The 16082-nt window shown below is 30.3% G+C and overlaps 1 protein-coding gene across 5 annotated transcripts; it reads left to right on the top strand.

Annotated features, from left to right (window-relative positions):
- Window positions 1-38: 38 nt before the first annotated feature.
- On the top strand, window positions 39-16044 carry LOC123272429 (intersectin-1). Of its 5 annotated transcripts, XM_044739192.1 has the most exons (27): window positions 39-128; window positions 1085-1374; window positions 1455-1708; window positions 2141-2194; window positions 2285-2438; window positions 2519-2667; window positions 3452-3655; window positions 3860-3964; window positions 4219-4290; window positions 4429-7148; window positions 7225-7290; window positions 7469-7564; window positions 8543-8551; window positions 8777-8917; window positions 9021-9147; window positions 9237-9401; window positions 11834-11970; window positions 12050-12156; window positions 12221-12293; window positions 12541-12747; window positions 12823-13068; window positions 13145-13282; window positions 13992-14220; window positions 14331-14405; window positions 14623-14697; window positions 14860-15033; window positions 15107-16044. In XM_044739192.1, exons 4-27 carry the CDS (start codon window positions 2173-2175, stop codon window positions 15253-15255), a joined length of 5640 nt encoding a protein of 1879 aa, XP_044595127.1. In that variant the 5' UTR covers window positions 39-128; window positions 1085-1374; window positions 1455-1708; window positions 2141-2172; the 3' UTR covers window positions 15256-16044. The 5 variants fall into 5 exon arrangements, with proteins under 5 accessions (XP_044595127.1, XP_044595145.1, XP_044595152.1 ...); XM_044739210.1 differs by lacking the exon at window positions 14623-14697 and having other exon boundaries at window positions 1455-1693; XM_044739201.1 differs by lacking the exons at window positions 39-128; window positions 1085-1374; window positions 1455-1708 and adding an exon at window positions 1929-2054.
- The last annotated feature ends 38 nt before the right edge of the window (window positions 16045-16082 follow it).

Raw genomic sequence — 16082 nt, 5'->3', positions numbered from 1 at the left:
TAACGGAAATAAAAACAGAGAAAAATAATAGCGCGACAGTGTAGGAGACAGCCGGCAAACTCAACTCTTTAAAACTATCAGCCAGCAGCAACACGGCAACACTCGATTACAAAAGTGTCATCTGTTTGGTAAAGTGGTGTGACTTTAAATCGATCAGCTGTTGGTCGACTTTGCTGGAATCGATTTATGAAAAAATTAAGTTAGCCGACGTTTAAAAATTTTTAGAATTTTTTTTTATTGAAAAAATTATTACAAAAAAATGAAAATTAATTTTCATTTGTAAAAAACTTTAAAAACTATCAGTGTAATTTTTTCAAAAAATTTTTTTAGCTATAATTTAATAAGAGAAAAAAAAATTAAAAAATTAAAAACGTCGGCTAACTTTAGTATTATAAATTAATTTACCATATATTTATGATAATAAAGTTAACCAACATCTAAAAATTTTTGATTTTTTTTATTAAAAAATTATAACAAAAAAATTAAAAAAAATTTTTGAAGTTATTTTCATTTGTTGAAAACTTCAAAAACTACAGTGCTATTTTTTAAAAATATTTTTTAGTTATAATTTAATAAATTAAGCAAAATAAAAAAAATAAAATTGTCGGCTAACTTTATTATTATCATATATTTGATAATTTAAAAAATTTTATAGCAAATAAATTATGGCAAAAAAAATTAGAAAAAAAAATTGACATGTAGAAGTTTTAAAAAATAAAAAATGCAATTTTTTAAAAATAATTTTTTGGAACAAATTTTTTATAATAATAAAGTTAGCCGACATTTTTAATTTTTTGATTTTGCATCATTTATTAAATTAGAACTAAAAAATGTTTTTTTTTAAATTGCACTTACAATTTTTCAAATTTTCTACACGTCAAATTTTTTTTTTAATTGTTTGTAATAATTTTTTTCAGTAGAAAAAATTATAAAAATTTTTAAATGTCAGCTAACTTAATTTTCATAATTTTTTTGATAAATAAAATTAAAAATGAAAAAATTGTTAAGCGACTGCTAACTTTAATGTGTCATAATCGATTTTTGTGAGTCGAGAGTTTGAATCTCGATATTACCTACTGTTCAGATTCAGCAACCAATCAAATATCTCTTGCAATTCTCGGCCAATCAGCGCCACCATTGCAATTGTATGGAATTAATGTACAGTGACACACAGACACACACACATTTAAATACTTAAGCCTATACAATACAAAGTAAAAAGAAAAAATTGCTGGGTGTTGGATCGGTGGTGTAGAGTAAAGAAAAAAGATACAAGAACATACTGTCAAATAAGAAAGACCAAGAGAGCCGAGGCAGAGGGAGAAGAAAGTGAATTGTGGTACGAGGGCAGTGGTCGTCAGCTGCACAGTACAGGTTCATTTTATTCAATCGGTTTTCTGAGAAAAAAAATCACTAACTAAGTATACGTCTATATATATATTTTTTTTTTTTAGTACGGAAAATAATAATCAAGATTACTGTAAGCGGTGACAATTTCTTCTTCCGCTAGACAAAAACCTGCTATCAGTTTTTAATCTAAGAACAATTGTGGATACTGTCGTATTGAATAAAAAAGAGGAACTAAGAGCAGCTGAGGAATTAGATTAGAGAGCAAAACTCAAGTACTTTGCTACTCTGTGACGACAAGTTGATGGAATGACGCTGTTTCGCCTGTCGGTGTAATAACTAGAAGGTGTTTAGAACAAAAGTATAATTTATATAATAATATAAATGTAGATATAATTGCTATTAATTTTAAAATTTATTTTATTGAATTTGTGTCATTCGGCGCAGATGATAAGTCAATAAGTTTAGGACCAATAATGTCATTTTATTAGTTGATGGCTTTTGACATTATACGTGGTTATGACTTTTATTATATTATATTTGTTGTATATTTTCGTGTAGTTATTTTGACAAGTTGACCCATGCTTGATAACGCCCCCTTTTCAACCTCGATATCATTTACTTATTGACCTATATATTTTATTCTTTTTTAATACTGTAATTGTAATTGTAACTCATATTGAAATTTACCGTAGTTACATACAGAGGTTAGGGTCAAGTTCTTGTATTATTACTTTTAATAAAATTAAGATTCACTGATAGCTTATCTGTAGTTAATTAATGTTTGTTACAGGTACTGATAACTATAAATCAATCATTTACAGAATGGCCGTGCCACAAGCACCGGGTAAATATATATATTAATAAATTTTTTTTTGTATTATGATTTGATTATATATATTATAATTGATTTTTATTTGTCAAATGATTATTTAAGGTATTGATCCGTGGGTGATCCAACCACGTGAAAGATTAGTATTTAAAGATCAATTTGAAGCTCTTAAACCAAATAATGGAGTTGTTACTGGAGAACAAGCAAAAGGATTTTTGCTAAGGTCACAATTACCACCTTCCATACTTGGAAAAATATGGTACAATATATTTTTACTATCGTGTATTTATTTTAAATGAAAATTAATGTCTTAATCATAATTATAATTTATTGTTACAGGGCACTGTCCGATACCGACGGAGATGGAAAAATGGACATCAACGAGTTCAGCATTGCTTGTAAATTGATACACTTGAAGTTGCGAGGGATGGAAGTTCCTCCAAGCTTGCCTCCATCGCTTATTCAAAGCTTGAAAGTTCCACTTCCAGGTACGAGAATAATTATTCATTTAATCGGAACTAGGAATCTTGTAGTCACTGTGTGACTGCCGTGACTTGTGAACTATAAATAAATAAAATTTTGCTTTATTAAGTAATGATTTTTGTTAAATTGCACTGTATTTTCTTAAATATTGACGTTTTTAAAGATATAAGATCATCCTGATGTTATACTCATCAAGAGCTTTCATTTGAGTACCCACATGCATTTTGATATATTTTTTATATATTCATACTTATAATATATATAAATATATGAAAAATTGATGTGGGTACTCAAATGAAAGGTCTTGATGAGTGTAACATCGGGATGAGCTTATATCTTTAAAAATGTCAATAGTTCACAAGATATAAGGTCATTTCTTATTTATAGTCAACGCTCTCTGTATTTGACTCGCCCGTACAGGACCATTCTCTGTATTTGACTCGTCCTTGTCCATAAGAGCTGTGTAAAATCGTCAAGTACAGAGGAAGAATGTGGTCAAATACAGAGAGCGGTCAAATACAGAGAGGTCCAATACAGAGAGCGTCGACCTGTATGTATCTAGAGATAAAGCATTCTTTAATGCAGCCTAAATACTTATCATAATAAATTTATCGATAAGAATGATAAGAAATTTTGAAAAGGCACAAATTCAAATCAAGACCTTTGCAATGACACTAAATTTTACTAAAAAAACCGATTTTATCATATGACTATCCTGGAAACAAAATTTTTCTTATTCTCCTAATAATATAGACTAAAATTAATATTTTTAATTATTTTTTAACCTAGGTACAGTTCCGGCTGTTATAAATGGTGGTGTACCAGTCCAGCCTCAAGTACAGACAGGCTCGCTAGTAAATCTTGGAGGTGTACCTCAGCCTCTAGCAGCAGTACCACGTCCTGTGGTACCAGGTATATCTCCAGTAGCAACAGCAACAGTACCCCTTGCAAATCCAGCCGTGAGACCTGTTGTTCCAGTTCAAATACCTGCTGGTAAATTATTTATTTTTCATTTCTAACAAATTCACTCTTGGCCCTTATGGCTATTAGAGTAATACTAAAATTATAGGCTAGATAATTAGATAATACACAAATGAACTAACAATTAATTAATTAGTTTGCACTTGTGATGACATATATTAGATAAATATAGAAATCCTCAATGCCATCTTATTATATTTGCATGATGCAACACAGCCTCACGTCAATTTAGGGATAATTTGGGTACTAGTGGTGTGGTGCTGGGTACAATTAATAAGACATCGTCAAAACCACCTGCTCGGCCTGCACCACCCTTCATGGGTATGTGATCAATCTCTACAATCATCTGTCTGTTATTTGTCTGTGTGTCTATCTGTTTGTATAACTATTTATCTACATAAAATAATTACTCTTACTGCTTCTATCACTTAAATAGTTTGACTTTAGTTAATTTATTCCTTCATAAATAATCTAAAAAAAAAACTTTATTTATTTTATTCTATCTAAATATTTTCTAACACAAAATGCACAATTTCATAATGTAAAATGCAAATATTATTTCTTGCAACACGAAGGAAATGCAAATACTATAACAACTACCAACGTTGGAGCACCGCCTCAAAGACCTGCACCTCCTGGTAGTATTGGTATGTCCCCAATCAATGTTTGACACCTTTTCTCGTGCATGCTTTAACATCACTGTTATTTTAAATAATTATCGTGAAAAAACATCAACAGAAAATTCCTAAGAAATATTATATTTTAAAAAATAACAATATTTATAGGTAGTGGATTCACAGCTACAACTGGTATTGCTACGCCGCCAAAACCAGCACCGCCTTCATTTCCAAACAGCCCGGTAGCTGTATCAATAACTGCCAGTTCAATGCAACCACTTTCAGTAGCTTCCTCAATGGGTATGGTTCAAGCAGCACCGATAGTACCACTTAACACCAATCCCGCTCCAATGGCAGCTTTTGGAATGGGACAAACTGTCGCGCCACTGATTCAACCGATACCAGGAGCTGGAATTGTTTCATCGATGCCAGGAGTTATGCCTACAGCTGGTGTTGTTCCTTCAATGCCAGGAGTCGTTCCTACTGCTGGTGGTGTTCCTTCAATGCCGGGAGTCGTTCCTACCACTGGAATTGTTCCATCTATACCTGGAGCTATACCTTCTGTACCAGGAACTATTCCATCTGTTCCAGGAGCTATTCCATCTGTTACAAGTTCTACAATTCCACAAGCTCCATACTATAATACAGTGGGAGTTATGCCAACGGTACCAACAGCTGGAATGATTCCATCTGTTCCTGGTACTGTTCCATCAATACCTGGAGTTGTTCCTCAGGTTCCTGGAACTGGGATTTCCCCAGTACAACCAATAATTCAAGCAAACGTTGGGATGAATGGTAATGCTAGTATGATTCAGACTCCAGTGTCTACAAATACACCATTGAGCACCACAGCACGGCCACCGAGTATTGATCGAGTTGGATCTATGGATTCTCAGCATAGTCAGTCCAGCCAACATAGCCAACATAGTCAACATAGTCAGAATTCCATTGGTTCACCACCTGTAGATTGGGCTGTTCCACAACAATCGCGACTTAAATACACCCAATTGTTCAATACTTGGGACAGAACGAGAACTGGTTACTTGTCAGGACCACAAGCGAGAAATATCATGGTTCAGTCGCAGTTGCATCAGAAAATTCTCGCTCAAATTTGGACTCTAGCTGACATGGATTCAGACGGTCGATTGGGATGCGAAGAATTTGTTCTAGCAATGCATCTCTGTGACATGGCTAAAGCCGGAGAAACTATTCCGACTAGTCTATCGCCGGATTTAGTACCTCCGACTTTCCGTCGTCAGCGTCAAAGCAGTGTTTCATCTCAGGGTCTTCCGGAAACTGTCGATCCGTCGGCAGGCATGCCGCAGTCTTCCTTCGAGGACAAGAGGAAAGAAAACTTTGAAAAAGGTCAAGCTGAATTGGAGCGTCGTCGGAAAACTTTACAAGATACACAGCGCAAAGAGCAAGAGGAACGCGAGCGCAAAGAACGTGAGGAAGCTGATAAACAAGAAAAGATTAGACTTGAGCAGGAGAGACGTCGGCAAGCTGAAATTGAAAAACAGATGATGCGACAGCGTGAAATTGAACAGGAGAAAGAGGAGCAGCGATTGAGAGCGCAAGAGCAACGCGAGGCTGCGAGAAAAGAGATGGAGAGACAAAGACAACTTGAGTGGGAAACTCAAAAGTCTCAAGAGCTTCAAGCACAACGGCAAAAAGAACAAGACATTGTACTTAAATTAAAAGCTAAAAATCAGACGCTGACTATTGAGCTTACGTCACTTAATGAACGCGTTAAGGAACTTTCGCAAAAAATTTGTGACACTCGTAATGGAGTATCGGGTGTTAAAACAACTATCGATGGTATGCGCTCGACTCGCGATAGTCAGCTTCAGGAGATGAATGATTTGAAGAAGAAATTACGAGAACAGAATCAGCGATTGCTTGCATTGAGTCAAGAGAAGGCTAAAATAGAAGCTAAAAATAAAATGAATGCTTCGCAAGATTCTGCTGGACAAGAAGCTATGAAAATGCAGTTTGCTAATAAACAAATAACATTGAAGCAGCTGAAAGATAAAATAGCTGACCTGCAACAGCAAATAAATGACAAGATGGCTGATATTGAAAATAATAATGGACAATTACAGGATGTAAGAGATCGTATGAAGACTCTTATTAATGAATGTAAAACTCTTTACTCGTCATTTGACAATAAACGTTCTCAAATATTGGAATTACGTGAAAAAGTTGAGAGCTCTGGAGGTATTGATTACACAAGTAGTGCTTGGGCAGAGAGCGCTTGGGGTTCAACTGATCAAAATGAGCCTGTCAATGAGGATGAATGGCCGGTTGACAATGCACCCGTTACTACTTCTGCTGTTGATGATGAATCTGGAGTTAGAAAATACCGTGCTCTGTATGAATTCGTAGCGAGAAATGAGGAAGAGATATCGTTCCAACCCGGTGATATTATATTAGTTCCGCCAGTTCAGAATCAAGAGCCCGGGTGGATGGCCGGTGAGATCCGTGGACATACTGGCTGGTTCCCTGAGTCGTATGTCGAGCCGGTGGACTCTGAGTATGATGACAACAAAACATTTGTCCAGCAAGACAGCGTAGAAAAGAGGCCATTGGAAGAAATCGCTGAGGTCCCTGAGAATGTTTCTGACGCCGGGTCTTTGGGAGAGACCACTACTGTAAGAGTTGAGGCCGCTCCTGCTGCTACTACTTTAACAAACACCAGTACTGGTGATAATTATTATGTGGCTCTCTATCCTTACTCTTCGGCGGAACCAGATGATTTGAACTTTACTGACGGTGAAATTATTGAGGTGACTAAGAGCGAAGGTGACTGGTGGACTGGAACTATTGGCAACAGAAGTGGATTCTTCCCGTCTAATTATGTTGAAAAATGCCAACCAAATATTAATCAGGTTAGTAATACTAACATTAAACTTTATTAAGTAGGCAAAAAATAAATTATTATAATTATGGTTTTAATTATTCTAGGTTCCTGTAGAAACTGTTGCTTCAACTGTGGCAGATGTTGTTGCTCCTACATCTCAAGGAACGCCTGTGAGTATTATGAGGAATTTAAAATTGTTTTATTTTATCTTTTTATTGTCTAATAACTAAACAGTATTGTCTTACACCGTGTGAGTGTATGTTTAAGTAATTAAATTAACAATCTTTCCTCACTAACATTCCTCATAAACACAAGCACCTTTGTGCTAAGCTAGATTTATATGTTTAGTCGGCGGAAAAAACCGCAGAACAGATTGAAGATGAACGACAAGCTGCTGAAGATCGGGCTGAATTACCTGATTTCTCAGCAATGGCATCTCAGCAGGTAATGACATCGTTATTAATATAAGAAACTTGTCCTTCTCATTCAGATTATTTATTTTGGTAAATTTATTTATGCTAATACAATAATTAAATTTTGCTAATAATTAAATTTTTAATGTCTTATCCATGGTTCATAATACATTCAATAGGTTCTTGTTTTAAGGATATTTAATATTTGATGTTTATTTAATTTTCATACAATGTTTCGCCACTTTCGCAGCTTCCTCAGGTACTACAACTGACAGTAAAATAATAATTACAATTCAATTATATAGACATTCACAATTTATAGACATTAAAAATTAGTAATAATTTAATTAACAGATCAAATTAAACTAATTTAACTGTACTGATAAATTACCTCAATTACAAACATCAACTGTTAAATTCATGTATAATAATCTCGGCCAACGTTCGAGAGTGAGAGAAAAGCTCAACTGATCAGCTATTGTTTTATTGGAGACTAATTAGACGGTGTGAAATTGTTTTGAATTACTAAAAGTTATATTTAATATTATTGCTCTAATCAGGTCTAAATTCTTCTATAATTAATTTAAATCAGGATGTTGTAAACCAAAATGATGTTATGTTTTTTATTTCATTTATTTTAACATGCTAAAATAATTAATATGTTAAAATAAATGAAATAAAAAATATAACATCATTTTGGTCTACAACATCCTGATTTAAATTAGTTATATTTTATATTTTATTAATTTAATAATTGACAATTTTATCATAATTTAACTATTGTGAGATGATACTAGAAACGGAGGAAATTATAAGCCGTATAAATGCCAAGAACCTATTGAATAAATTTTTAATAATAAAGGTGATGGAATAAATATAACAAGTACTTATAAAATTACGTGAACTATTAATTAATTGTGGTGGGCTTTCCAATTTTATTTTCTTGGATGCTGCGTTTATTGGACTATCATCGATCACTCCTATTTGCCCGTATTACTCACTGATGCAGTACTACAAGGTAACACTTTATTCGTCGATAGAATTTTATTGGCTTTTATGTAATCACTATTTTTTTTGTATTGCTTTTTATCGACGTACATACTTGTTAATTTTCAGTTTTTTTTGTTCTTCAATAATTTTTCTAAAATAATTTTTTTTCATTTTTTATTTTAATATTTACAGCTGATTACTCTATTTTTAAAATTATTATTACTGTTATATTGAATGAAAAAAATATTTATAGACCCGAGGAAAGAAACCGGAGATTGTCCAGGTAATTGCACCCTACCAAGCAACAAGTACCGAACAACTCGATTTGCAAAGAGGACAACTAATTATGATCAGGAAGAAGACTGATTCTGGATGGTGGGAAGGCGAGCTACAGGTATTATTACTTCAGTATTATTTCATTAATTTACCTAGTAATCATATTGATAAATATCTGTTATTACTTACTATTACTGATATTATAATTTTATTACTTGTAGGCTCGAGGTAAAAAACGTCAAATTGGATGGTTCCCTGCGTCTTACGTTAAGCCACTAACAAGTAGTAGTAATAGAAGTACTCCAGTATCTCATGGTTATCAAGATTCTCCAACGGATCCTAATGTCGGTTAGTAATTTTTTTTTTTTTTTTTTTTTATCAATTACTTTATTGAATATTTTACATCCGTATTAATTTGATTGAATTTATTTTAATAGAACGTGTAATGGCATTGTATCCACATCAAGCTCAAAATGATGACGAACTGAGCTTCGAGAAAGGTGACGTAATAATTGTTTTGTCAAAGCAAGAAGAGTCTTGGTGGAAAGGTGATCTTAACGGAGTATGCGGAATATTTCCTAGCAACTACGTGACACCCATGTGTGAGTAGTCTACTAGTACGCAATTTATAAGCGTGATTCTATCAGTGATGATAAAAAAGAATCTCTTATAAGTAATTACGAATGGACGGACGAGCGCTATAACGACAACGTGATGATATGATAATAAAATAATACCAATATATTAAAATTAAAATTAAAATTAATTTGATAGAAAGAGTTGATTCTGCTGTCGCTTTTTTTTATTTATTTATTTATTATTTATTGCTACAATAATAAACATTACTATTGCTATTATTATAATTAATAATTAATGAAAAGTAGGTACTGTTTTTCTAACGTTAGTTTATATTACATTTGTCTATTGCCAGCTTGTCCGTCCGTTCTTCACAGGGTAAATAAACATTCTCGTTTTTTAATTAAAATAAAACGAGATTGTTTAATAAACAAAAAAAAAAAACAAACTAAATAATCATCGCTCACTTTAACTTATGTATGATATAATTAGTGTTTATGACTAACAATTATCGTTGCCTTGTCCTTTCTCATTATCACTAATTTTTCAAAATTTCGTCTCTGCTTGACATGCAGCCTAAGGATAGCAGCAGAGAGTACTACATCACAGGTTACAAACTAAATACATTGTACGACAATAGTGCAAATTAAACATTACATAAACAATTTAAAAGCCAGCTTCTGCGTTTATCAAAAATTAATTTTTAAAAAAGTTATTGGGAAAACACTACAACGACAATTATCCAATGGCCATTACGCGCATCGTTTATGCGTGAAAAAAAAAAAAAAAAGGATATAAAGAAAAATATATATATATATAAATACACACATAAATATATATATACAAAGAATATATGCCATAAATTATTAAATTATTTATTGATTAATTAACATTTCATTATACAGTTAATAGTATTTTTTAGATCTGAAACAAAAAGTTTGGTATTATTTTCTCGATCATAAGTCTAGATCATTGTTATATCCTATGTGTTTATTATTTTTTTATTAATATGATTAATTGAAGCTCAAGGAATTAACTGTAGACTTTTTTTTAGATTTATTAACAAGCCTGACTATTTTTTTTATTTTATTTATTTTTTGTACACCTTTTTTACGCCAGGCGTCATTAATTTGAGTATTAGATACAAAGATAATTAATATATGTCTATACCAATAATTGAATCTTGTTAATATAATGTTACATTGTATATTATTATTTATTATTAGGTTCTATTTTTTTTTTGAGTGCTCAGTAGCATTATTATTATTAATTTGACGATTTGAATTAATTTCCAAATATTGTTTGATTTTTTTTGTGATCAATGAACTATCATGTCTCACCATATTCATCTAGGTCCATTAATAGAGTGCAAAGTCAAACACACAAAATCATGGTCCGCTTTCTTATGAACAAATTATTATTATAACAATAATAATAAAAACAACAATATATCAGAACAATAATATATGTTATGCAAAGAACTTTAATATAAGCCCGTTAGTTGGTTAGAGAATAAAAAAAAAAACGTTTCGGGAAGTTGTATTAATACTTTTGTGAGACGTGTCAATATGCCTATAACTTGTGCTACGTAGTAGAAATGATTAGAAAAAAAAAACATAAAAATAAAAAAAAAAATTATATAAAATATACGCGTGTCGCGCGTTACCTCTGTTCTTCATTCCTTATAAAATGTTACTTATTGAAAGAAGCTATACGTATGTTCATTTGTTTATCCTGTATCGTTGGAATAAGAATAAAATAAAATTTTGCTCTGTTATGTGGCAAATTAATTATTTGCGTATGTAAACATATATATCATGGATACGTCGTATTGTTAAAGTGTGAACAAAAATTTGTCGATGAGACAACTGGATAGTAATTATTATTAATATATTTATTACATTAATATTATTAATTATTATTATTATAACCATAATTAATGGATAGATATTGGTATTATTTGTCTCATAATATTTGTTCACATTTACCCCAATTGTATACAAAATATCTGAGTGGTGCGGAACACACGCATATAGATCATATCATATATATCACATGCATTTAAGAAATAAAAGAAATTATTATATATGGAAACAAATATAAATGATTTAAATAAAAGTATAGCTAACTCGCACATGACGATTCGAATAAAGTGTCTATCTGTTGCAAAATTAAATCCGTCTTTTTAATTATTTTATTTTATTATATTGATACTTTAGAGTAATTTGTTAGTTGTCCTGTTGAAAATTAAATCCTTTAGATAGTATTTTAATTTAGAGTCAGTTATTTTTTTCTATGCATTAAAAATATTTAGAAAAATTATCAAGATGAAATTGAAAATAAAAATACAAGTTCTCTTCCTCGGTGAATAATGCAATCGCCCGGTTTTCTATTGGTAAGTGAGGAGATGATTATTTGAACATGTAGAATTGGTAAGAATTTTTTATTTTGTTTACAGATGATGACAATAACTCTAGATTGGACAATTATTCTATCTCAATGCTGGATCCGATGGAGAGAAAGCGACAAGAGTATATTAAGGAACTTATTGCGACTGAAGAGGCTTATATCAATGACATGATTCTTGTTCATGAAGTAAATAAATTTTTTTTCTTTATAAAAAATTTTTCTACATATATTTAATAATAATAATTATTCATTTATTTTTTTTTAGGTATTTGAAAAGCCTTTGATTCAAAGTTGCGTTCTCACTGTCGACGAAGTAGAAAGAATTTTTGTTAATTGGCGCGATATTATTGCTTGTAATGACAATTTCTTGAGGTAAAAATGAATTATTAAATTTCTATTTAATTATTAATTAATTTCTAAATTAATTATTTTTCAGAACGTTGAGGATAAGAAGAGACAACAGTGAAGACGGTGTTGTAAGACTGATCGGGGATATTTTGTGTGAAAATGTAAGTTTTTATACTCTGCTCTAAAAATATATTTTATTTAGTAAATTAACACCAATCTGCTTTATAAAGTGATTGAAGTGAATATGCATACAAGAAAGACGTCGTAAATTAGTAATGATGGTAATAATAATGGAAGAATTATTAAGTTTATAATAATAAGTAAAAAGTTATAATAAAAATACAATGATATTTAGCATTAATTTAATTAAATTAATTTAATATATTGATTAATTTTTTTTATTTATAGATCCCACGTATGTCAGCATACGTAAGATTTTGTAGCTGTCAAATTTCAGCGGCTGTGTACCTCCAAAGCTTAACAGAAACGTCACCCGAATTTGTAGCAGTTGCACAGGCATGCCAGCAAGATCCTCGTACCAAAGGAATGCCTCTAAGTTCATTTCTGATAAAACCAATGCAACGAATTACCAAATACCCCCTTATTATTAATAAAGTAATTTATTTTTATTATTTTTATAAAAAAAAAAAAATATGTAAGAGCTTGTAAATAATTTAAGATTGATTGTAGATATTAGAGTATACGCCGAATGAACATCCAGACAGACAGTATTTACAAGAAGCGTTAGCAAAAGCCGAGGAATTTTGTATACAAGTGAACGAAGGTGTCAGAGAAAAAGAGAACAGTGATAGACTGGAATGGTTACAGACTCATATAGCGTATAATGAAGATGTTTTGCAGGAAAAACTTGTATTTAATTCTCTAACAAACTCAGCTGGTCCAAGAAAGTTATTACACTATGGAATTCTTCACAAGGTATTAAACTTTTTTCGTTAAACTTATTTTCACATTTATGATGTTCGCGTCAATTATCTTTATGATTTTTGCTTAGGCTAAAAGTGGCAAAGAACTCGTTGCATTTCTCACCAACGATTTTTTACTTTTTGCTCAACCACTGAAGACATTACCTTCAGGACAACAATTTTCGTTTGAAAGAAATGAAAACAACAAATTTAAACTATACAGAAAAGTAAGTTAAAAAAAAAATTTTATCAGTAAATAGTTAAATAATTTTTGGTAATTATTTACAAGGTGAAAAATTAAAATTTTCAAATTTGTTTTTTATTTTGCTTGTTTTTACAGCGCATTTATGATAAAAAATGTCGTGAAAGAAAAAAATAAAGATTTCGATAGTTTTTTTGCCTTTAAAAGTTGGAAAAAATTTTGGCTCTCATGTTTTTGGATAAAATTTCTATTTTATTTATTTTTTTTTTTTTTTTTTGATGTTTTTGATATATTTTTTTTGAAAAATACATAAAAAATAAACAATTAAAAAAAAAAGAGTTGAATGTCACAATTTTCTAAAAAATTACAAATTTTTTTGAAAATTTGTTAAAATTGTGATAATTTTTTTTTTTTAATTGTTCATTTTTTTTATGTATTTTTCAAAAAAAAATATATCAATAAAATCAAATAGAAATTTCATTCAAAAAAATGAAAATTAAAATGTTTAATCCCACTTGTAAATAATTACCAAAAAAATTATAATCAATTTATTTATTATAAAAATTTCTTTGAAAAGTGATAGTGGAAATTTTTTTAATTGTTATAAAAATTAAGAAAATTAAAAATTGTCAGCAAACTTCAGTACCATTATTTATTTTATAAACTTAACATATAAATGCCGACAATCAACCCGAATATATTTACCTAATTTTTTTTATTTTTTTTAATTGTAGCCGATATTTTTAAACGAATTATCTATGATTGGTGACTCCGAACCGAACGGCAATATAATTCCTACGTCAGACGCATCTAGGACACTTGGTTTACGAGATTCGAGCAAACGACCTATTATTTTACTGGCCCCATCTGCGAGTGAGTGTACATTGTGGGCTAGAAAAATTCGCGAGGCAAGAAAACAGTTTGCTAAAAACGAAAAAAATTTATTGCAACGTCAACGCTCCCGTAAGTTTGTTACAATAATTAATTTTTTTCGTTCAAACGTTTTTAAAATAATAAAATTATTAATAATATCGTTGTAATTACTTAATGTCTCGCATTGTGCGGTAATACAGGACAAGCGCAATTTAGCTCTTGTGGTCGTATCCTCGTAACAGTCCTCCAAGGAAGCAGCTTGAAGGCGTCAGCTGGTAAGCCGGATGCGTGGCTTAGCTTTATTACTCCAAGAGCGCCGTATATTTTGCTTTGCTTTCTGCTTAATTAAATTTTATTCTAAATCACTATTATTAAATATTAACATTTATATATTTCATTAATTTTAAGCACTTAACTTTATTTTTATTTCCTTATTTTTCTAAATTATTTTGCACACGTAGTATATTAACACATAGCACGGCATGATTGTAGTTCGCAGGAAACCTCTAGAAGGACGCCTATCTCTAGTAGTTGTAGAAGCTGAAGATTTAATCTTAACTAAGAAAGGTAATCTTGACTAAGAAAATTTCTTCGGACTAATATCACTTTTAGATTTTCGATTTTTATTTGCATCAAGCTTTGCACGCGCACTAACTGCAAGTGCATTATCCCTTAGACAAGCACTAAATTGAAATTTAATTAATAAATTATTCATCAATTAATTAATAGGCAAATGCAATGCGTTCTGTAATGTCTCAATGGGATCTCAAGAAGAAAGAACTCCAGTTGTACCTGGTACTAATTGTCCGATGTGGGATACCTCGATGCAATTTTTAGTTAAAGATCTCCATGAAGATACACTCTGCATTACTGTCTTCGACAAAGGCTATTATACTCCAGACGGTAAAAAAATTATAATTATTTAATTACTTAATTATGTTTTAAATATTTACTTTTTTTAAATTTAATTATTCAGATTTTCTCGGGCGAGCGGAAATAAGAGTCTCAGACATAATGAAGGACTGCAAAGATTCATGTGGACCCATTCAAAAGAGAATTAAATTACACGAAGTTAACACGGGTGAAGTAGTATTAAAACTTGATCTCCGATTATTTGGTAGTTGATTAAATCTATTCAATTTATTCTATTTAATTATGATTAAAAGAATGAATTATACTCAAATTATATAAAAAATACTCTAGGGAAAATGCATTTATAAATTAGCAAAAGGATTTCAAATTATAATTTTTGTTAAACTTTTTTTTCACTACAATTATCATTTATTTATTTATTTTAAATCTACAAGTTGACATAGTTTAGTATTAACTTTTTTCCAACTATGCGACATGAAAATTACAATTATATTAATATCTAGTCGCTCTTACGTATGTATGATTTCTATTTTTTTTATTTTTATTTATATTCATCATGCATATATAAAGCAAAAAGATATATACAGTTAGGTCTAATAGAAATTTATTCCATTATTGTTATAATTAAATTATAAATTCGTACGTAAGCAAATACTACCAATGAAATTTGTTTGTTTTTTTTTTTATAAAGAATTTAAATTGATACTAATGCGTACGTACAAAAATAAACATTCCACTAAATAAATATAATTATATCAATATCATCATATACAAAATAATTATTTATATATTATATATATACCAATGTGTTAATAATTGTGCAGAGATCACAAAATTATTTATCTAAACTGTTTTTTAAATTTCAGTTTTCACATCATTATTATAAAATATCAGTCGATAAATGAAAAATATTTTATAAATATTAAAATTATTATATTTCTTCTTTTAAAATAAGTATCTAATTCAAGTAAGTCTTTGCTAATTTAATCGGTTCCATAATTATTGATCTTCCGATAAAATATCCCCAAAATAAATATCCCCGGATAAAATATCTTAAATAATTAAATTTTTTAATAAAA

The sequence above is a fragment of the Cotesia glomerata genome, linkage group LG1 (assembly GCF_020080835.1).
Source record: "Cotesia glomerata isolate CgM1 linkage group LG1, MPM_Cglom_v2.3, whole genome shotgun sequence".
In the NCBI taxonomy this organism is placed as follows: Eukaryota; Metazoa; Arthropoda; class Insecta; order Hymenoptera; family Braconidae; genus Cotesia; species Cotesia glomerata.
This window is presented reverse-complemented; position numbering and strand designations above follow the sequence as displayed.

Bases quoted from the DNA above. Each gene is read 5' to 3' on its own strand.
- LOC123272429 (XM_044739192.1), top strand. From the start codon at position 2,173: ATGGCCGTGCCACAAGCACCGG. The intron at 3,965-4,218 runs GTATGTGATCAA...TGCAACACGAAG, and splicing joins GCCTGCACCACCCTTCATGG to GAAATGCAAATACTATAACA. The intron at 12,157-12,220 runs GTAAAAATGAAT...ATTATTTTTCAG, and splicing joins TGTAATGACAATTTCTTGAG to AACGTTGAGGATAAGAAGAG.